Consider the following 22,186-nt stretch of genomic DNA (forward strand, 5'->3'; position numbering starts at 1 on the left):
GGCTGCAGAAACCAGTGCGCGGCCACATGGCCTCGGGACAGGCTGGGGTTTTAGGGTCACGCGAAGTGCTGGGGGCGCATCCGCCCGAGACGCACAGTGTTCTCCAGGGTCCTGGAGCGGGCGCAGCGCTTCTGCCCAAGGCCGAACTTGTCCGGCCCAGCTCCTGAAATCCTGGCGGCGCCGGGAAGTAAAATGGGGGAGGATGTGGGAAACGTTTGTCAACTGCTCATATTTCTACGGCCGGGATTACGGGAGCCGCCTCTAGCTCAGCCCGCGGGAATCTGGGATCTTTCAAGAGGCCCGACTGTCGGGGCGCGCAACGGAGCCCGGACCCTCTCCGCGGCGCCACGGCTGGCCGCTTTGCCATCCGTGGGCCAGCTCCAAGCCGCACGCCCCGGCGGCTCGGCCCAAGCTGCGCGCCCCTCCGAGCTCCCGGCTAAGCGCGGACACCACGGCTCCGCCGCCGCCACTCCCCCCACATTCCAGAGGCCGCAGCGCCGTCTCCTTCCTCGCATTCCTGCCCCCACAAAGGAGTCCCTCCGCCCCCCGCGCGGCCGCGGGGAGGAGGGGGCGCGGCCCGGCGCCTCCGAGCGCACATTCCTCCGCCGTGCGCGCCACCGAGCGGAGCGCCTCGGCCCCCGGCCCGCGCGTGGCCGGCGGAGCGACCCCGGCCCGGCTCCGGCCCCGCCCCGCCCCGCGCCCAGGGGTCCCGGGGCGGGCTCCGGGCTTCGGGCGGACGATGAGGCGGCGCGGCCGGAGCGGCGGCGGGAAGCGGAGGCGGAGGTGACGCGCCGGGGCCGGCGGGCCGGGCCATGCAGCGCTCCCGGGCGGCTGCGGACGAGGCGGCTCTGCTCCTGGCCGGGCTGGCCCTGCGGGAGCTGGAGCCGGGCGGCGACTCTCTGGGCCGGGGTCGGCGGGGACCGAGGCCCGGGCCGGGAGACGAGGCGGCGCAGGCGCTGGGCCGCAGAGGGCAGGGCGGCGGCGGCGGCCCCGAGGCCGGGGCGGACGGACTGAGCCGCGGGGAGCGAGGCCCGCGGCGCGCGGCGGTCCCCGAGCTCAGCGCGCAGCCGGCGGGCAGCCCGCGGGCCAGCCTGGCGGGCTCCGACGGCGGCGGCGGCGGCGGCGGCAGTGGCAGCGCCCGCTCCAGCGGCATCAGCCTGGGCTACGACCAACGCCACGGCAGCCCGCGCTCGGGCCGCTCGGACCCGCGCCCGGGCCCCGGGCCGCCGTCGGTGGGCAGCGCCCGCTCCAGCGTGTCCAGCCTCGGCTCTCGCGGCTCGGCCGGCGCCTACCCTGACCTGCTCTTGCCCGGCGCCTGTCCCGCGCCGGCTCGCTCCCCGGAGCCGGCCGGGCCGGCCCCCTTCGCTCTGCCTTCGCTCCAGCTGCCCCCGGGCCGGGAAGGCGGCCCGAGCGCGGCGGAGCGGCGGCTGGAGGCGCTGACCCGAGAGCTGGAGCGAGCGCTGGAGGCGCGCACGGCGCGGGATTACTTCGGTGAGCAAGCCTGTCCCTGCCGCCCGCGCGCCGGGGCCCCAAGCCTCCGTCGTCCTCGTCGGGGGTCGGGGACCGCCTCTGGATAGGCGGCGGGCTCAGTGGAGGGGAGCGAAGGGTGGGCCGAAGGCTGGGTGTTGGACCAGGGGCCGGGATGGGAAGAGCGTCTCTCTCTTTCGTGTGTCTTAAGTGTGTTCCACCGTCGGTGGGTATGTGCGAACCTCCAGGTCTGAGGTTTATTTAGCGGCTCAGACTCTGGGTCTCCAGCTGGGAGTTCTGGCCAAGTCAGTGGATGCGTTTTTCCTGATTTAGAGAAGAAGTCACGTTAATACGCAGAATAAGCTTTAATGTCTCCTTAACCGTTGGCACTTGCTTCAATTTGTCATACAGGCACAGTCAGCCGAAACCGTGTAGGGGCCTCGCGGTCCCGGTGTTTCCTTTCCCCAGCAGTACCGGGTGTGGACAGGGGCAGGGAGGTGGCGTGGTCCAGATGCCTCCAGACGCCGCCTGACCTGAGGCTTTGATAATGGTAGCTGCTGGATGTAAAGTCCATGAGGCAGGAGAGGCCACCCTGAGGGGGAGAGAACGGAGCTGGTCACACTGGGCTGTCCTCGCTCTGGACCCTGCAGTGGATATGGGATGTTTCCGAAGGGAATCCTGCTTCACATCCTTTGCAAAGAAAACCACCGGTCTCCAAGCCTCTCTTTCCCAGTCTGACCTTGGCCTTTTGATCCCTAGTTCTTTAGACAGGGCTTCAGACTCTTAGGCTTGAGAGGAGGCTGGGAGGGGCTCCCCCCCCCCCCCCGCCCCTTACTGATAAGCAGACACCCGGCTTTGGATGGTAGTTATCATGTCTGGGAGGGAGGCCGTCCTGGGGCTTGTCTTTTATGGTTCATTCCAGCTAGCAGCGCAGGACTGCCCTGAACTGGATCTTGAGAGAGAAGGAAGGTTGTAGGGGACAGGCCGGTGGGGGCATTCCAGGCAGAGGGAAGAATGAGGGGAGAAGGGAGCAACCAAGAGTGCGGGCTGTTCCACTAGGCTCCCAGGCAGCTCAGGAGAGGTCCAGGTGGTCAAGGGAGTGTGTAGGCCAAAGGGTCAACTTGCCTTTGGGAGGCGACTTGCTGCAGGCTTTCAGGCTCCCCTGGGAGCGTCAGTAGGGTGAGAACAGGTCCTGTGGCTGCTGTCAGACGGCGGCCTGGGAGCAGGGAGAGAGCAAGAAGCTGTTTCCTTTCTTGTCAGGCAGGTGTGAGGAGCTGAAGCTCAGGCTGTCTTATGATGAGAAGGACTTTGTTTCAGCACTCTCCCCATGGGAGACTGTCCCTTTTACTGCCTGGAGGGGTGGAGGTGGGGTGGGGCGGTTGTTCTCTGGGCCTCTGAGGCTGCTCAGGAATCTTCGAGTGAATCAGAGGTGGCGGACCTGGGCAGGTAGTGGGAAAAGTGAAGGGGCTGGAGGTACAAGGCCACACGGGCTGGTGGGTCATCCTTTCCAAGGGAACCTGCTGCTCCCACTGAAGCCACATGGGATGGGGAGGTGAGTGATGATAGATTTTTGTTTTTTGTTTTGTTTTTCTCTTTTGGCTGCACCCATGGCATATGGAAATTCCTGGGGCAGGGATTGAATCCGAGCATTGCAACACCAGATCCTTAACCCACTGCACCGGGCTGGGGATCGAATCTGCAGGAACTCCAGATGTCTGTGTGTGTGTGTGTGTGTGTGTATGTGTTTTAAGAGGAGCCAGATCTAGATAACATTTTTCCTGATTTTTTTTTTTTTTTCTTTTTTGGCCGACCCTTGGCACATAGAGTTCCTGGGCCAGGGATCAGATCTAGCGGCAGTTTCAACTTACACCGCAGCTGCAATTCCAGATCCTTAACCCACTGTGGGAAGGTGGGGATTGAATCTGTGTCCCAGTGCTGCAGAGATGCTGCTGATCATGTGCCACATCGGAAACTCTAAGCTGCCCAAATCTTTTATTTTTTTATTTTTTAATTTTTTAAATTTTTTTATTTTTTTTGTCTTTTTGCCATTTCTTGGGCCGCTCCCACGGCATATGGAGGTTCCCAGGCTAGGGGTTGAATCGGAGCTGTAGCCGCCGGCCTACACCAGAGCCACAGCAACTTGGGATCCGAGCCATGTCTGCAACCTACACCACAGCTCACGGCAACGCCGGATCCCTAACCCAGGGATTGAACCCGAAACCTCATGGTTCCTAGTCGGATTCGTTAACCACTGCGCCACGACGGGAACTCCTGCCCGTATCTTTTAAAAATCAGGAAAATGTTGGCATCCTCTCTGTGGCGCAACATGATTGGCAGCATCTTTGCAGCACTGGGACGTAGGTTCGATCCCAGCACAGTGGGTTAAAGTATCCAGTGCTATAGTGTAGACTGCAACTGCCGCTAGGATCTGATCCCTGGCCCAGGAGCTCCACATGCCTCGGGGTGGCCAAAAAAGAAAAAAACAAAAAACAAAACAAAAAACCCCCAGCTATTTGCTTGAACTGCAGCTACCTTATTGTTGATATTCCACCTTTTGAACTTATAAAAGTGGCAGTTTCATAGAGGTCAGCCTGAATAATACAGACTTTTACGGAAGGAAGTCTGCAGGTAGTACGAGCTCAAGTGATCTCTGATAAACCTCTTCCTCAGAGTGTGTTGCTTCCTCTCTGTCCACCTCTTCTTCTTGGCCCTGGTGCCTGCTCAACTCCTGGTCCCTCTGTTTCATGGGCATCCCCTCCCATCAAGTTCCAGTGCCGAGAGCCGGCCACCAGCCTCAGGCCTCCAGAACCCCATTACCTTTGGTGACCTCTCTGCCTTCTCTGCAGCCTCCCACTCCCAGGGGCACACCCTGGATTTGCCCCACTTCAGCAGTCCTCAGTTTTGACTGCAACCTGGCGTCTCACCAGCACCTCCGATTCCTCTAATCGCCTTCTGCCCTGTGGAACCCTGGCTCCAAGTCCGTTGCAGCCCCCTTTTCTGTTGCTGTAATAGGTGGCAGCATGATGGTCTTTAACCTCGGTGCTCTCCTGGGCAACAGCCGTCGTCACTCTAAGCCTTGGTCAGTTCCCTCTTTTAGTCCCTTAAGAGCTTGCCTCTCTCTTTGGCCCCTGCCCTTGCTTTCTACTTTGCTGACAACATTGGGTGAGCAGTTGCAGTCTTGGCCTCCTGTCCCTTTCCTGCAGGCTCTCAAGTCCATGTCCATTTCTAAGGATGAAGGTCCTTCCATCTCCAGCCTCTTCCTCCTCCCATCTTCTGCTTTCCTGTTTCCATAGGACCTTTTCTTTTGGTTATAAGGGTTTCTTTTGGTACAAGGTTTTTCATTCAACAACAACAAAAACAAGAAAAAACAATAAGCCCAGGAGTTCCCATCATGGTGCAGTGGAAACAATCTGACTAGGAACCATGAGGTTGTGGGTTCGATCCCTGGCCTCGCTCAGTGGGTTGGGGATCTGGCATAGCGGTGAGCTGTGGTGCAGGTTGCAGATGCGGCTAGGATCTGGTGTTGCTGTGGCTGTGGTATAGGCCTGCAGCTGTAGCTCCGATTCGAACCCTAGCCTGGGAACCTCCATGTGCCAAGGGTGCGGCCCTAAAAAGACAAAAGACAAAAAACAAACCAACCAACCAAACAAAAACAAACCTATATGGCCACAGGGTCTCAGCATTTCTTTTATCCCGTGTTCTCGTCCCAGTGTCTGGTTGGCGTTGTCTTTGCTTCACCTCCCATCTCCTCTTAGCCTTCTGCTGTCTCCTTCCGGTGGACTGACCCAGCTCTTATGCAGCACCCTGGTGACATCATAGCCCCCGAGGTGTTTGTCAGGTCTTGGTCTGGATCTCCCTGCTGCATCCCACAGGTGGAGTCAGCTGTGCTCTGAAACTTTCTATTCCCTGAATTTTGGTGTACTTCATGCTGCTGGTTGTCATTCTTCAGTGTGCTTTTATTAAAGTGGTACAAGCTCACATAGAGGGAAAAAAAATCAAGCAGAACCAAATAAGACAAATAACACCAGGTCATCATTTCCCCTCTTGCCCATCCTTCTGTTCTGCTTCCCTTACTTAGGCAGTTGACCTCTGTTCCTTTCACCGTGTTTTCTGATAACTTAGGCAATGAACAGTGTCAGGTTTTCAAAGTTGATGGACAAGAATGAAAGAATGGAGGTTGGTCACTCTCACTGGCTGCAATTTGGGGCATAGATTACGGGAGGCCCGGATGGGACGCTGTGAGAACGGTGTTGAAAGAGCAGGTGGCCTAAGAATTGATGACACTGACTCAGGCCCCTGGAAGTGAGGGGAGAGAATGAAGTCCAGATTAGTGCACGGAGCAGCCAAGATTCAGAGTTGGAGGTGAGAAAGAGAGGGTGGATGTGGGTGCTTCCTGAAACCTGGCTGCTTGAATCAAGTGCTGTGTCCTGAGCAGGAAGCTGGAGCTGTTCTGGGTCTGCCATGGTTGGGGGTCACCGGGGAGGTGGATCAGGAGAGGGACCGGGGCTGAGCAGAGTACCAGGAGCCCTCGGCGGTGGGGAGCAGCTGGGAGCAGGTGGGACTGCCTGGGGGGATGGGTTAAAGCCACTGGTGGAGACCTGCAGACAGAGGTGTTTGGTTTCTGAATTCTCAAAACATGGACGTTAGTAATTAATTTCAGCATGGAAAGATTTCATATACAAACCTAGATGTCTAGCCTTTGCATGAAAAATCCAAATCATTAGCTGTTCGGGCCCTGCATTCCCACAAGGTAGCCATCGGCGGAGCTGATGTGTGGCTGCGACCTCTGGCGGCCACAGCTCCCTTCTCCATTCAGCTGGGTCCCCACCAGCCACTTTTACCTTCCTGCCTGGTGCGAGGGCATCTGAATCAGCTCTCCCTCCCCCGGGGGAGACTGCGGCCTGGGAGGCCCAGGACTGAGCGAGGGGATCCCCGGGAAAGCTGGGAAGAGAGAAGACCCGGAAAGCCAGGTGCAGATTGTATCATGGACCCCCAGGAGGAGGAGGGGGTCCCCTCTAGAAGGTCAGAACAGAAAGTCCCTAGATCTGCACAGTTAGGAGATGACTGGAGGTGGACTAGGCTTTCTTTCTTGACTGAGGGGACAGGGAAAATGGGCTGACTGATGGGGCGGGAGGGTTTTATGGAGGGAGAGGCTCAACTGTGGCAAGTGTTAAGGAGAGAGAGGTGGGGGAGAGCAGGAGGGAGAGGAGGAGGGCAGCGTGTCCTGGAGCAGCCAGAAGAATCGGGGTCCAGGGGCAGGTGGGGCCCATCTTCAGGCCCTTTGTGGCATGGGAGACCTTGGGTGAGTCTGGGGAGGACTTTTTTTTTCCTTTCTTTTGAGGGCTGCACCCATGGCATATGAAAGTTCCCAGGCTAGGGGTTGAATAGGAGCTACAGCTGCCAGCTTACACCACAGCCACAGCAATGCAGGATCCGAGCCACATCTGCGACCTATACCACAGGTCACAGCAATGCCAGGTCTTTAACCCCCTGAACCAGGCCAGGGATCAAACCTGCATCCTCATGGATACTTGTCAGGTTTGTTACCACTGAGCCATGATGGGAACTCCTGGGGAGGACTTCTGATGTCTGGGTTTCCTGGAGGGCTTCCCTAAGCCTGGTGCTGGCCTTCACCCTGGCATTGGTGGTCACCCCTCTCCCTACCACCCCTCCCCTGCCTGCTGAGCCCCCGACCCTGTGCTGCCAGGAGTGGTCCCCACCTCTGCTCAGTTATCCCTGCCGAGTGATTTCCCTCTCTTATTTCCTTTAGGCTTTTGCTCAGATATCACCTTGTCCGTGGGGCCTTCTCTCGCCACCCTCTTTAAAAATCATACACTCAGATGTTATTCTTTTTTTTTTTTTTTTTTTCTTTTGAGGGCCTCACCTGCCCTAAAAAGTTATGGAAGTTCTCAGGCTAGTGGTCCAATCAGAGCTTCAGCTGCCTGCCCACAGCAACGTAGGATCCTCAGCAACGTAGGATCCGAGCCATGTCTGTGACCTACAACACAGCTCAGAGCAACACCAGATCCCTAACCCACTGAGCGAGGCCAGGAATCGAACCTGGATCCTCGGGGTTACTAGTTGGATTTCCACTGCACCACACGGGAGCTCCTCAAAAGTATTCTTAATCAGCCTTCTTTTCCTCCATAGCACTTGTTCCCACCTGAGCTGTGATTTACCTGTTGTCCACCCCCCTGCATTGGACACAGGCTCCCTGAGGGTGGGGATTTGTTTGGTGCATTGCACCCTCTCTGGCACCTAAACGCTGCAGGGCCTCAGTGTCAGTGTGCTGACTGAACAAGGGAATAATTTGACCTTATGGTTCAGAGGAGGGAGGTGGGGCTCCGAGGGTCAGTGACTCTGCCCTGGCGGTGCCTGTGAGGTCTTCATTCTTTTTGGTTCATAGACAGCTGCAAGGATTCCCCTTCAGTTGAAGGTGAAGGGGCTTAGGACAACTTTCTTTCTTTCCTTTTCTTTTCTTTTTTCTTTTTGCCTTTTTTTAGGGCCGATCCACGGCATATGGAGGTTCCCAGGCTAGGGGTCCAATTGGAGCTACAGCTGCTGGCCTACGTCAGAGCCACAGCAACGCCGGATCCGAGCCGCATCTGCGACCTACACCACAGCTCATGGCAATGCCGGATCCTTAACCTTCTGAGCGAGGCCAGGGGAATCGAACCCGCAACCTCATGGTTCCTAGTTGGATTCGTTAACCACTGAGCCACAATGGGAACTCCAGAACAACTTTCTAGGTGTAAACATGGCATCGTCATTTGGGTGGCGAGGACAGTGTCAATTATCTCTGACTTGTGAGGTGCTCTGCTAACTCCCAATCCTCAGACAGCAGCAGCCGACGCTAAGCAGTGGTGCCCTTATCGTTCCCACCTTAGCCGTTAGTAACGGAGCGATGGCAGCCTGCCTGAGACCAGGTGGGTCGGCAGCGTTAGGACTGGGCATCAGATGCATGTCCATTCAGCTCCACCGTCTTGGTGCTCATCACTGCTCTCCTGCCTCTCCTCCCATAGGCATTTGCATCAAGTGTGGGCTTGGCATCTACGGAGCAAGGCAGGCGTGCCAGGCAATGGGGAGCCTGTATCACACTGATTGCTTCACCTGCAACTCCTGTGGTAGGTAACCTCTCCCTTGTCCCCCTGGCACCATGGACCTCCCCCCGCTTGCACCTAGGTCCCAGGCAGAGACCCGGGACGAGGCTGGAGTGTGGAGGAGGATGTGTTGTGGCCCCATTCCCTCTGGTCTGCTCTGTTTTGAGAGACCCAGGCTGGGGGGAGATCTGCTGGGAGGGGCGGGGCCAGGGAGGAGACTTTTGCTGGCCACGGGGAAAGGCTGCCCCGCTAGCCCTTGGCTTTGGAGCCTCTGTCCTGCTCGGGGTACTGATGTCTTCTGGTTCTCCTGGCACATTGTGGAACCACCGATGTGCCTTCTGCCTGCCTGGATAGGGTGCTAATGTTTTTTTCCCTGCAATTTATTTTGGAGTTCCTGTCGTGGCTCAGTGGTTAACGAATTCGACTAGGAACCATGAGGTTGTGGGTTCGAACACTGGCCTTGCTCAGTGGGTTAAGGATCCGGCATTGCCGTGAGCTGTGGTGTAGGTTGCAGACGCGGCTTGGATCCCGCGTTGCTGTGGCTCTGGCGAAGGCCGGTGGCTGCAGCTCCGATTCAACCCCTAGCCTGGGAACCTCCACATGCTGCAGGTGCCGCCCTCAAAGAACAAAAAGACAAAAAAAAAAATTATTTTTGTTCTAATTTTACACATGGTATAAGCTATTTTTTAATGGTATAAACTATTAATGTTATAATTTAACCTAGACAAAGTCATGAAAAGAAAAAAATAACTATAACCCAATCAGCCTAATAATAAGTTTGCGCTCTTGTTTCCTACTGTTCTTTTAGGCTTTGTCCCTGAAGAGACGTCTTTTATTTCTTCACACAAAATATTTTAACATTTTATTTTATAAAAATATAATATATGCACAGTGTTAAATCAAATGGTCCTGAGAAGCTATTTTTTTTTTTTTTGTCTTTTGTCTTTTTGTCTTTTTTGACAACTCCCATGAGAAGCTATTTTTGAAAGAGCAGAAAACTGCTTATCTTTCTGTCTCTGGTCCCGTTCCCGGGGCTGCTGCTTGGTATTTTTTTTTGCAATTTCTTCTAGTAGACACCTCCGTGTTCACCACTGTTTCTTGTTGTATCAGTTTTAGAAATGATTTACGGAGTTCCCATCGTGGCGCAGTGGTTAACGAATTCGACTAGGAACCATGAGGTTGCGGGTTCAGTCCCTGCCCTTGCTCAGTGGGTTAACGATCCGGCGTTGCTGTGAGCTGTGGTGTAGGTTGCAGACGCGGCTTGGATCCAGCGTTGCTGTGGCTCTGGCGTAGGCCGGTGGCTACAGCTCCGATTAGACCCCTAGCCTGGGAACCTCCATATGCCGCAGGAGCGGCCCAAGAAATAGCAAAAAAAAAAAAAAAGAAATGATTTACGTACCTTTGCTGTGGCAAATGAGGAGCAGGTTCTTATACTCCCTCCTCTCCTTTCATCTTCTCAGTGTGGCCATTGTAAGCTGTGGTTTGGTCAATAAACCAGGTTTATATCACTATAATATATTATATGACTATGTAAATATGGGTCACCGCAGAGCTAAGAATTATGCTGTGATTGTATCTCCTTTTTTTCTATAGTTATTTACGTTTCCTCAAATTTTTTCCTTGTTCACTTTTTTCTCCCTTGCATTGTCTTTTTAATCATATCTTCAGTCTCCCACCCTCCACCCAGCCAGATACTCCATTCTAGCAGGCATTTTTTTTTTTTTTTTTTTTGCCACACCTGTGGCCATGCAGAAGTTCCTGGGCCAGGAATCGAACCTGTGCCATAGCAGTGACCCAAGCCACAGCAGTGACAACACTGAATTCTTAACCCACTGAGCCAGCAAGGAACTGCTAGCAGGCATTCATTTGCGTTCCCCCTTGGAGCCCTTGGCTTCTCCTTAGGCTGCGCTGGTTGCCCCCTGGAACCCTGTGGAGTGTTCGTTCTCTGCCTTGAGATGTATACCCCTTGTATTGAATCCGCTGTCTCCTAGAAGCTTGCAGCTGCAGGTAGCAGACAAGCTGCTATGGAGGCTTAAATTCTAAGAATATTTCTTGACTCCATGAATTGGGAGCCCAGAGATAGGGCTGGCTTCAAGTTCAGATTTATCTAGTGGCTTAGACCCTATGAATAGCTTGGGAGAGTTTCCCTTGGGTTTGGCTTTATCCTTAGGGCAGCTTCTCTGATGGTGGTGAAATGTTTGCGGTAGCTTGATTCTTCCACTGGCACATCACCAATCTGAAGGAAGAGGGGGTATCTCTTCTGGTCATGTTTTTGGGTTGGGGAAGCTTCTTTTCCAGAAAACACTTAGTTTTAGTAAAAATCTCCTATGTCATTGGCCAGATCGTTGGAAACATCTGTTTCTGAATCAATCCCTGTAGGGGGAGTTCTCTGATTTGATTGACTAACTTGCCCGAGTCTCCAAACCATTATCATAGTAAGGGAAGAATTACTATTATTATTTTTGTTTGTTTTTGCTTTTTTTTAGGGCCCACCCATGGCATATGGAAGTTCCAAAGCTAGGGGTTGAATTGGAGCTTCACCTGCTGGGCTACACCACAGCCACAGCAACGTGGGATCCGAGCAGCATCTGCAACCTACATTTCAGCTCACAGCAACACTGGGTCTTTAACCCACTGATCCAGGACAGGGATTAAACCTGCATCCTCATGGATGCTAGTCCAGTTCATTTACGCTGAGCCACAAAGGGAACTCCCTATTTTTTGTTTTTTCTTTTTTTGGCCATTTGGCAGCATATGGAGTTCCCTGGCCAGGGATCAGATCCGAGCCGCAGTTGTGACTTAAGCTACACCTGCAGCAACGCCGGATCCTTAACCCACTGTGCCAGGCCCAGGATTGAACCTACATCCTAACACTCCCAAGACGCTGTCAATCCTGTTGTGCCATGGTGGCAACTCCAAGAAGAACTATCTTTAGACTAATCAACCCTTTCATGGAAAAGGGGAGTGGATTCAGGTTTCCTTTAAAAATACCAGGCTGTCTGAGATAAGGTTGGATACTGAACACAACTTGAAGAAGTAGGGAGGAATCAAAGCTGTGAAACAAACAGAAGTGTCTCCAGCATTTTGCTTTAGTTATCTAAGAACGGGCATGTGGGAGGTAAATTTTCTGAATTCTGGTGTGTCTAAAATGCCTTTAAAAAAAAAAAAAAAAGAGTTCCCTGGTGGCTGAGCAGGTTAAGGATGCAGTGTTGTCACTGCTGTGGCTTGGGTCACTGTGGCATGGGTTCAGTCCCTGTCTCAGGAATTTCTGCATAACACGGGCATGGCCAAAAAAAAAAAAAAAAAAAAACCGAAAAGAAAAAGCGCCTTTATTCTACCCTCAGAATTTATAGTTTGACTGGGAATAGAGTTCCAAATTGGAAATAATTTTCACTAAGCATTTTGAAGTCCTAATTTTATTTTCCAGAAACCATGGTTGTTGCTAAATACTGATGCCATTCTGATTCTCATTTTTGCGTGTATGATCCGTGTTTTCCTTTTGGGAGCTCTCGGGGAGAGGGCAGTTCATTGCACTGTAATGGCCTCTGGAAAAGGCTGTGAACCGCATAGTTCCAGGAGGTGCCATTTACGTAGATGCAGCAGGAATGGTTCTTCTGAAATTGTGCAATGCAATAGCCTGGCTTCGGATACTTTGTTTATGTTTGGTGTAGGCATTGTGCCATTGGTTGTGCTGGGCACACACAGAGCTTTATTAGACTGGAGACTTGCCCTTCGATTCTGGGAATTTTTCTTGCACTGTTTCTTTATTCCATTCTTTTATCCACTGGAGCTGAATTCAGCAGTGTATGATCAAGATAATACATTATTACCAAATTGAGCTTATCTGAGGAATACTAGTGGATTCACAGTAGAAAATTCATTAATGTAATTTACTTCATTAACAATTAAAGAAGAACAACTATACAGTCATCTCAATAGGAGAAGACCAAGCAGTCAATAAAATTTAACTTTTATTCATTATGAAAATTTTTAGCAAACTAGAAGTAAAAGGGGACTTTCTTAACTTGATAAAAGTTGGTTATCAAAAATCTATGCAAACATCATACTCAGTGGTGAAATGTAAGAAAAATGGACCTTTTAGAAGAAGCAAGGACAATGAAGCCTGCAATCATGTCTTTTATTCAACATTGCATTGGAGGTCCTAGTCATTGCAGTAAGGCAAGAAAAATAAATATACCGTATTCACGGATATGTTCATGAATATACCCATGTTCAGTAACATGAACATGAGTATATTCAGTTGTGTAGAGATGGCAGTTTTTTCCAAATTGATCTGTAATGCATTGTAATTCCAATGAAGTAGGTTTCACGAATTTGACAAACTAATTCCAAAATTTAAATGGAAAAGTAAAAGGCTAGTAATAGCCAAGATGCTTTTGAAGAAAAGTTGGGGAAACTTCCACTACCATGTGTCAATATGTATTTTATAGTTACATTAGTTAATTTCATGTAGCAAGGATAGATAAATAGACCAATGGAACAGAGCGGAGTGTCCAGAAACAGACCCATTGCCCTGTGCAAACTTGATAGATGATAGAGATGACATCACAGATGGTTCTGGGAAAAATGGTTATCCATATAAAAAAAGTTGAAATCAAATCTAGGTGGACCAAAGACCTAAGGGTGTAAAGAAAAACTTGGACAATTTTAGGAATAAATAAAGAAGCATATCTTTACCAATCTTCTGGTTAAGAAAGTTTGTGTTTTTTTTTTCCCCACACAAAAAGTGCCAAACTTAAAAGAAGGATTGCCAGATTTGTCTACATTGGAATTAAAAGACTATTCATGGAGTTCCCACTGTGGCTCAGCGGTAGTGAACCTGAGTAGTAACCATGAGGATGCCGGTTTGGTCCCTGGCCTTGCTCAGTGGGTTAAGGATCTGTGAGCTGTGGTGTAGGTTGCTAGCTTGGATCTGGCATTGCTGTGGCTGTAGTGGAGGCCGGCAGCTATAGCTCCAATTCAACCCCTAGCCTAGGAATTTCCATGTGCTACATGGAAAACAAAACAACAAAAAACAACTCTATTCATAGGGAGACTCCATGAAGCATGTGAGAAAAGAAACTATATACTATGCCATAAACATAACTTCCAAGGATTATTTTCCAGGATATTTAAAATACTTACACGTATTACTTAGAAGAAAAGTACAGATAATTTAAGGTGTTCTTTTATAGTTTGATGTGTGTAGGTGTGGGTTTTCTCTTATTTGTCCTGCTTGGGGTTCGTATTGGCTCCTGAATTTGAAAATTGAAGTCTTTTATCAATTTGGGAAAAATCCTAGCTATTTTATTTTCAAAAATTTGCTTCTCAGCCATTATTTCTATTATTTATGTCTAGAATTCAAACTAGAAATATTAGGCCTTCTTGGGGGTTCCCACTCTGTCACAGCAAGAAACAAATCTGACTAGTGTCCATGAGGATGAGGGTTGGATCCCTGGCTTTGCTCAGCGGGTCGGGGCTCCAGTGTTGCCATGGCGTAGGTTGCAGACTTGCCTCAGATCCCGCATTACTGTGATTGTGGTGTAGGCTGGTAGCTGCAGCTCCAGTTTGACCCCTAGCCTGGGAACTTCCATATATCATGGGTGTGGCCCAGAAAAGCAAAAAAAAAAAAAAAAAAAGCAAAAAAAAAAAAAATTAGGCTTCTAATTCTATTCTGTTTGTGTCTTAGCCTCTCCTTCATATTATCCATTTTCTTGTCTCTCTTTGCTGCATTCTGTTGAATTTCTTCAGATCTGTCTTCCAGAAGCTGGAATCTAGATCACTGAATTTTCTCTTCAGCTGTGTTTAATTGTGCATTGAACACTTTCATCAAGTTTTTCATTTCAGTGATTGGATTTTAAAAAACATTTCTTTGTTTCTCTTTTCAGATCTACCTCAATTTTTTTTTTTCTTCCTTTTTTGGCCACCCCGCAGCATATGGAAATCCCAGACCAGGGATCTGATCTTTCATGGTGACCTACGCTGCTGCTGTGGGACCACTGGATCCTTTAACCCACCATGCCAGGCCAGGCCAGGGATTGAACTTGCATCCTGGCCCTGCAGAGATGTTGGTCAATCCCACTGTGCCATAGCAGAAACTCCATACCTCAATTTTTTTTTTTTTTCTTTTTAGGGCCGCTCCTGCAGCATATGGAGGGTCCCAGGCTAGGGGTCCAATCAGAGCTGTAGCCGCCAGCCTACACCACAGCCACAGCAACTTGGGATCCAAGCTGTGTCTGCAATCTACACCACAACTTACAGCAACACCAGATCCTTAACCCTCTGAGTGAGACCAGGGATCGAACTGGCAACCTCATGATTCCTAGTCAGATTCGTTTTTGCTGCACCACAGTGGGAACTCCTTTTTGAGCACCTCTTTACTCTGGCACAAGATGTATTCACTTTTTCTTTATTTGTTTTTAATTGAGTATAATTTACATGCAGTACAGCAGATAGATCTTAAGTATATAGTTAAAAGAGTTTGGATAAATGTGTATATTTATATAGCATGCTGAACAAGGATACAGAAAATTTTAACCCCCCTGAGAAATTCCTGTCTTGCCTTTTTTCAGTTGATCTTCATATGTTCCTCTATCATAGGCATCCACCCAGTGCTCTGATTTCTACCACCATAGATTAGTTTTGTCTATTCTAGAACTTCATATAAATGCAGTCATATAGTATGTACTATTTCTTTTTTAAAAAGTGGCTTTCTTGGGTGTTCCCGTCCTGGAGCGGAGGAAACGAATCCGACTAGGAATCATGAGGTTGCGGGTTCGATCCCTGGCCTTGCCCAGTGGGTTAAGGATCTGGTGTTGCTGTGAGTTGCTGTGGCTCTGGCGACTACAGCTCTGATTGGACCCCTAGCCTGGGAACCTCCATATGCCGCGGGTACAGCCCTAAAAAGACAAAAAAAAAAAGGTGGCTTTCTTTTCCTGCTAAGCATGTCTTTTTTTTTAAAATGTGTTGTTACATACATCAGTAGCTCACTCCTTTTTGTTGCTGAATAAGATATTCTGTTCTATGAATATACCACAGTTTGCTTATCCATTTAACTGTAGATAGATACTAGGTTGTGCTATGAACATTCTTGTACAGGTCATTTGTGGACAAATGTTTTCATTTCTCTTGGGTAAATTCCAAGGAATGGAATTTCTGGGTCATAGGCTAAGTGTATGTTTAACTTTATAAGACACTGCCAAACTATTTTCCAAAGGGGCTGGTATCATTTTATACTCTCACTAGAAATGTAAGAGAGTTGGTTTATTCTACATATTTGCCACCAATTGGTACTTTAATCTTAATTTTTTTTATTTTAGTTGATTAAGGTATTTTAGTCTTTTTTAATTTTATCCATTCTAATGGATGTGAAGTGGTGTCTCACAGTGGTTTTAATTTGCATTTCCCTGATGACTGATGAGGTTGAACATTTTTCTGTTTCTTGGCCATTTATATATCTTTTGTGAAGTTTGTTCAAGTTTTTTGTCCATTTTTATTTTTTTATTTTTTGTTATTTTTTTATTTTTTATTTTTTATTTTTTATTTTTTTTTTGTCTTTTTGCTATTTCTTGGGCTGCTCCTGCGGCATATGGAGGTTCCCAGGCTAGGGGTTGAATCGGAGCTGTAGCCACCGGCCTACGCCAGAGGCACAGCAACGCAGGATCCGAGCCGCGTCTGCGACCTACACCACAGCTCACGGCAACGCCGGATCGTTAACCCACTGAGCAAGGGCAGGGACCGAACCCGCAACCTCATGGTTCCTAGTCGGATTCGTTAACCACTGCGCCACAATGGGAACTCCCTTTTTGTCCATTTTTAAAATCAGAAGTTATTTATGTGTGTGTGTGTATGTATGCATGTGTTTCTTTCTTTTCTTCTTTTTTGGCTGCCCCTGGCCAGGGATTGAATTTGAGCTGGAGCTGCGACCTATGCCACAGCTTCAGCAATGTCAGATCATTAACCCACTGTGCCGGGCTGGGGATCAAACCCATGTCCCTGCTGTAGCAGAGACACTGTTGATCCCATTGCACCACAGTGGGAAAGCCTGTGTTTCTAACAAGGTCTTTTCAAATGTTTTGTGAATAGTCAGGGTTTTTGTTTTTGTTTTGTTTTTTTTCTTTTTAGGGTGACATCTGTGGTATATGGAAGTTCCCAGGCTAGGAGTCAAATCAGAGCTGTAGCCACCGGCCTACACCACAGCCACAGCAAGGCAGGATCCGAGCTTTCTCTGTGACCTACACCACAGCTCACGGCAATGCTGGATCTTTAACCCACTGAGCAAGGCCAGGGATCAAACCTACTTCCTCATGGATACTAGTTGGGTTCGTTAGAGCTGAGCCATGACAGGACTTCCTAGGTTTCTCATTTTGATGTTTAGGTCGATAGCCCATTTTATGTTAATTTTTGTGTATGGTATGAGATAATCATTAAATCTTATTTTTTTCCCCATATGAATATCTAGTTGTTCCAGCACCATGTGCTGAAAAGACTTTGCTTTACTACTTGTATGTTTGTTGAAGCATTTATGAGTCTATTTTTGGGCTCTGTTCCACTTACTTTTTGTCTCTCTTTACCATAGTATTATAGTCATGATTTCTGTAAGTCTTAAAATAAGTAGTGTAAGTCTTCTAGTTTTGTTGATCATTTTCAAGATCATTTTGGCCATTCTTGTTTCTTTTGTGTTTTTATATAAATTAAAAAATTGGCACACCAGTTTCCACACAAAAAATGGGTGCTGGGAACTTGATTGGGTGGCAGTAAATGTGTAGATCAGCTTGGGGAGAATTGATATGAGAACATTTGAAGCCATGAAGCTGGTTCTCAGGAACTGTACAAGGTTTAAGATTTTTCCCTACATGCACGCCGACAGGAGAGCCTGCCAGTGTTTCTCAGGTGCTGACTGAAGACATGATCATTGGAGTTCCCTGGTGGCTCAGTGAATTGAAGATCTGGCAGTTGTCACTGCAGCAGCCTAGTCTGCTGGGCCTGTGGTTTTGACAAGGATGCCTTTTTCTTTTTAAGTTTTTGTTCAATTTATTTAAAACTAAAAAACTCCCATATCACCCATTTTCCCATCCCTAACCCCCTGTGTCTTGCGACCATGAAACCATTCTCTGTATCTATGAACTTGTTTGTTTGTTTTGACTGCACCCATGGTATGTGGAAATTCTTGGGCTGGGGATCAAACCCACACTGCAGTTGCCACCTGTGCCACAGCAGTGACAAAGCTGGATCCTTAACCTGCCACAAGGGAACTCCTTTTTTTTGTTTTTAAAGTTTACACATATAAGAGAGATCATATGGTGTATTTGTTTCTTGGTCTGACTTATTTGACCTAGCATAATGCCTTTGAGGTCCATCCGTGTGGTTGCAAATGGCAAGATTTCGTGCACGCGCGCATGCTCTGTAGGGCTGCACCCTTGGCTTATGGGAGTTCCTAGGCTAGGGGTTAAATCAGAGCTGCAGTTGCCAGCCTACACCACAGCCACAGCAACTCGTGATCTGAGCTGCGTCTGCGACCTGTGCCACAGCTCATGGCAAAGCCAGATCCTTAACCCACTAGCAGGGCTGGGGGTTGAACCCACATCCTCATGGATACTAGTTGGGTTCATTACTGCTGAGCCACAACAGCAACTCCCACAAATCTTTGTGAAGTAGTGTTTTCATTTTCTTTAGAAAAATACCCAAAAGTGGAGTTACTGGATCATATACCAGTTCAGTTCTATTTTTTTGTTTTTTGTTTGGTCTTTTAGTCTTTTAGGGCCGCAATGGCTGCATGTGGAGGTTCCCAGGCTAGGGGTCGAATCGGAGCTACAGCTGCCAGCCCACACCACAGCCACAGCAGTGCGTGATCTGAGCCACGTCCGTGACCTACACCACAGCTCACGGCAACGCCAGATCCTTAACCCACTGAGCAAGGCCAGGGATCTAACCCACGACCTCATGGATTCTAGTCGGGTTTGTTAACCACTGAGCCAAGATGCGAGGTCTGCCAGTTCTATTTTTAATAAAAAGAGTTATTGGAATATAGTTGACTTATATTTATTTCAGAAGTACAGCAAAGTGAATAAGTGAATAAGTTATATATATATATATATATCCATTCTTTTTTTTCCCATGTAGATGATTTCAGAATTTTTTTTATCTTTTTAGGGCCGCACCCATGGCATGTAGAGGTTGCCAGGCTAGGGGTCAAATCAGAGCTACAGCTGCCGGTCTACACCACAGCCACAGCAGTGTGGGATCTGAGCCAAGTCTTAACCTACACCACAGCTCATGGCAACGCCAGATCCTTAACCCACTGAGGGAGGCCAGGGATTGAACCCAAGTCCTCGTGGATAGTAGTCAGGTTTGTTAACCGCTGAGCCACGAAGGGAACTCCTATTACAGCATATTGAGTAGATTTTCCTGTGCTCCATAGCAGGTCCTTGCCAGTTACCTGTTCTGTACATATTAGTGTGTATATGCCAATCCCATCCCCCCAGTTTATCCTTCCCTGCCAGTTTTTCCTTTGGTAACCAGAATCTTGATTTCAAAATACGTGTTTCTGTTTTGTAAATGAGTTCTTTTTTATCCTTTTTTATTAGATTCCACATAAAAGTGATATCATATGATATTTGTCTTTCCCTGACTGACTTAGTATGATAGTCTCTAGGTCCATCCAGGTTGCTGCAAATGGCATTTCATTCTTTTCTATTCCATCATATATATATATATGTGTGTGTGTGTGTGTATGTGTGTGTATGTGTGTGTATATATATGTGTATATGTATATATATGTGTGTGTGTATATATATATGTATATATATATATATATATATACATACACACACCACATCTTCCTTAGCCACTCTTCTGTCCATTGACATTTAGGTTACTTCCACCTCTTGGCTATTGTAAACAGTGCTGCAGTGAACACTGGGGTGCATGTATCTTTTTTTTTTTTTGCTTTTTTTTAGGGCCGTATCTGCGGCATATGGAGGTTCCCAGGCTAGGGGTCCAATTGGAGATACAGCTGCCAGCCTACACCGCAGCCATAGCAACACTAGATCCTTAACCCACTGAGTGAGGCCAGGGATCAAACCCTTGACCTCATGGTTCCTAGTCGGATTCATTTCTGCTGCGCCATGACAGGAACTCCACATGTACCTTTCTGAATTAAGGTTTTCTCTGGATAGATGCTAAGGAGTGGGATTGCTGGGTCGTATGGTAGTTCTACATTTACTTTTTAAAGGAACCTCCATACTGTTTGCCATAGTGGTTGCACCAATGCATGTTCCCACCAACAGTGTAGGAGGGTTCCCTTTTTTCCACACCTTCTCCAGCATTTATTGTTTGTAGACTTTTTGATGATGGCCATTCTGACTGGTTATTTTCAATTTTTTGAGGAAGCGCCATACCATTTTCCACAGTGGTTCGATTAATGTACATTCCCACCAACAGTGAATGAGGGTGCCCTTTTCTGTACATCCTTACCAACACTTGTGATTTCTTGCCTCATTCTGACAGGTGTGAGGTCCTTTGTTGTAAATTAATTGACCATGTATGTGTGGGTTTATATCTGGGTTTGCTATTCTGATCCATTGATCAATGTGTCTGTTTGTATGCCAACAGCATACTTTTTAATTACTATAGCTTTTGTAATACAGTTTGAAATCAGGGAGCATGATGCTTCCAGCTCTGTTCTTCTATGTCAAGAGTGCTTTGGCTGTTTGGGGTCTTTTGTGCTTCCATATAGATTTTAGGATTGTTCTATTTCTGTGTAAAATACCATTGGAATTATATATATATGTGTGTGTGTGTGTGTATGTATATATGTATATATGCATGTATTTTGTCTTTTTAGGGCTGCACCTGTGGCATATGGAGGTTCCCAGGCTAGGGATTGAATCGGAGCTGTAGCCACTGGCCTACACCACAGCCACAGCATCGCCAGATTTGAGCCACGTCTGTGGCCTACACTACAGCTCATGGCAGCGCCAGATCCTTAACCCACTGACTGAGGCCAGGGATTGAACCTCATGGATACTAGGCAGGTTCATTTCTGCTGAGCCTCGGCAGGAACTTCCCACTGGAATTTTTGATAGGAATTGCATTGCTTTGGGTAGTATGGACATTTTAACAATATTGATTCTTTTAATCCATGAGCATAGAATACCTTTCCATTTATTTGTATCATCCTCAAGTTCCCTTATTAATGTCTTAGAGTTTTCAATATAGAAGCCTTTTTACCTCCTTGGTTAAATTTATTCCTAGGTGTTTTATTCTTTTTGATGCAATTGTAAATGGAATGTTTTCTTATTTTCTTTTTTCTGATGGTTTAAAGAAATTAAATCAGATTTTTGTGTATTGATTTTGTATTCTGCAACTTTACTGAGCTCATTTATTAGTCCTAGCAGTTTTTGATGAAGTCTTTAGGGTTTTCTATATGTAATATGTCATCTGCAAATAGTGACAGTTTTACTTCTTCCTTTCCAATTTGGATGCCTTTTATTTCTTTTTCTTGCCTAATTTCTCTGGCTAGGACTTCCAATACTATGTTGAATAGAGGTGATGAGAGGAGTTCCCGTTGTGGCTCAGCAGTTAATGAACCTGACTAGCATCCATGAGGATGCAGGTTCAATCCCTGGCCTTGCTCAGTGGGTTAAGGAGCTAGCGTTGCTGTGAGCTGTGGTGTAGGTTGAAGATGCAGCTCAGATCCTGTGTTGCTGTGGCTGTGGTATAGGCTGGCAGCTATAAATCCGATTCAACCCCTAGCCTGGGAACCTCCAAATGCTGCTGGTGCGGCCCTAAAAAAAAAAAAAAAAAAAAAAAAAAAAGCTCATTTGCAAAGTCTATTCTGAATTCAACTGAACTAAAAGCAATTTTTAAAAAATTATTACAATTTCAATTTACATTCGAAAAGCAAGTCTTCATATATTTGCTCTGACAATCTCTTAACAACAGTTTTGACAACAACATATTCAGTTTAATTTTTTTTTTTTTTTAGGGCGGCATGCACGGCACATAGAAATTCCCAGGCTAGGGGTCAAATTGGAGCTGTAGCCACTGGCCTGAGCCACAGCCACAGCAATGCCAGATCTGCACTTCATCTGCAGCCTATACTATAGCACATGGCAACACCGGATCCCTAACCCACTGAGGGAGGCCCGGGATCGAACCTGGGTCCTCGTGGATTCCAGTCAGATTGGTTTCTGCTAAGCCACAACAGGAACTACAGGAACTCCAGGTTAATTTTTTAGAAATACTAGTTAGGGAGTTCCCGTCGTGGCTCAGTGGTTAACGAATCCAACTAGGAACCATGATGTTGCAGGTTTGATCCCTGGCCTCGCTCATTGGGTTAAGGATCCGGTGTTGCCGTGAGCTGTGGTGTAGGTTGCAGACGCGGTTTGGATCTGGCGTTGCTGTGGCTCTGGTGTAGGCTGGCAGCTACAGCTCCGATTCGACTCCTAGCCTGGGAACCTCCATATGCTGCAGGAGCGGCCCAAGAAATGGCAAAAAACCAAAAAAACAAAACAAAAAAAAAGAAAGAAAAAAAAGAAATATTGGTTAGTATAATGATAATAACATAACATTATAGGGGAATTAGAAAATTTGTCTGCTGGAGTTCCCACTGTGGC

General features: G+C 48.1%; 1 protein-coding gene across 2 annotated transcripts in view; it reads left to right on the forward strand.

The window, feature by feature from the left end:
- Positions 1-604: 604 nt before the first annotated feature.
- Positions 605-22,186, forward strand: part of WTIP (WT1 interacting protein) — a 29,104-nt gene continuing 7,522 nt past the window's right edge. For both annotated transcript variants that reach the window (XM_021097104.2, XM_021097105.2), the window contains exons 1-2: positions 605-1,491; positions 8,490-8,591. In XM_021097104.2, coding sequence (XP_020952763.2) covers positions 813-1,491; positions 8,490-8,591 — 781 coding nt within the window. In that variant the 5' untranslated portion in view covers positions 605-812. The remainder of the gene's footprint in view (positions 1,492-8,489; positions 8,592-22,186) is intronic.

The sequence above is a fragment of the Sus scrofa genome, chromosome 6 (genome assembly GCF_054392235.1).
Source record: "Sus scrofa isolate SSC_HxYL_T2T_F1_AM1 chromosome 6, Sscrofa_HxYL_maternal_Yorkshire_Landrace_v2.0, whole genome shotgun sequence".
NCBI classification, from domain to species: domain Eukaryota; kingdom Metazoa; phylum Chordata; class Mammalia; order Artiodactyla; family Suidae; genus Sus; species Sus scrofa.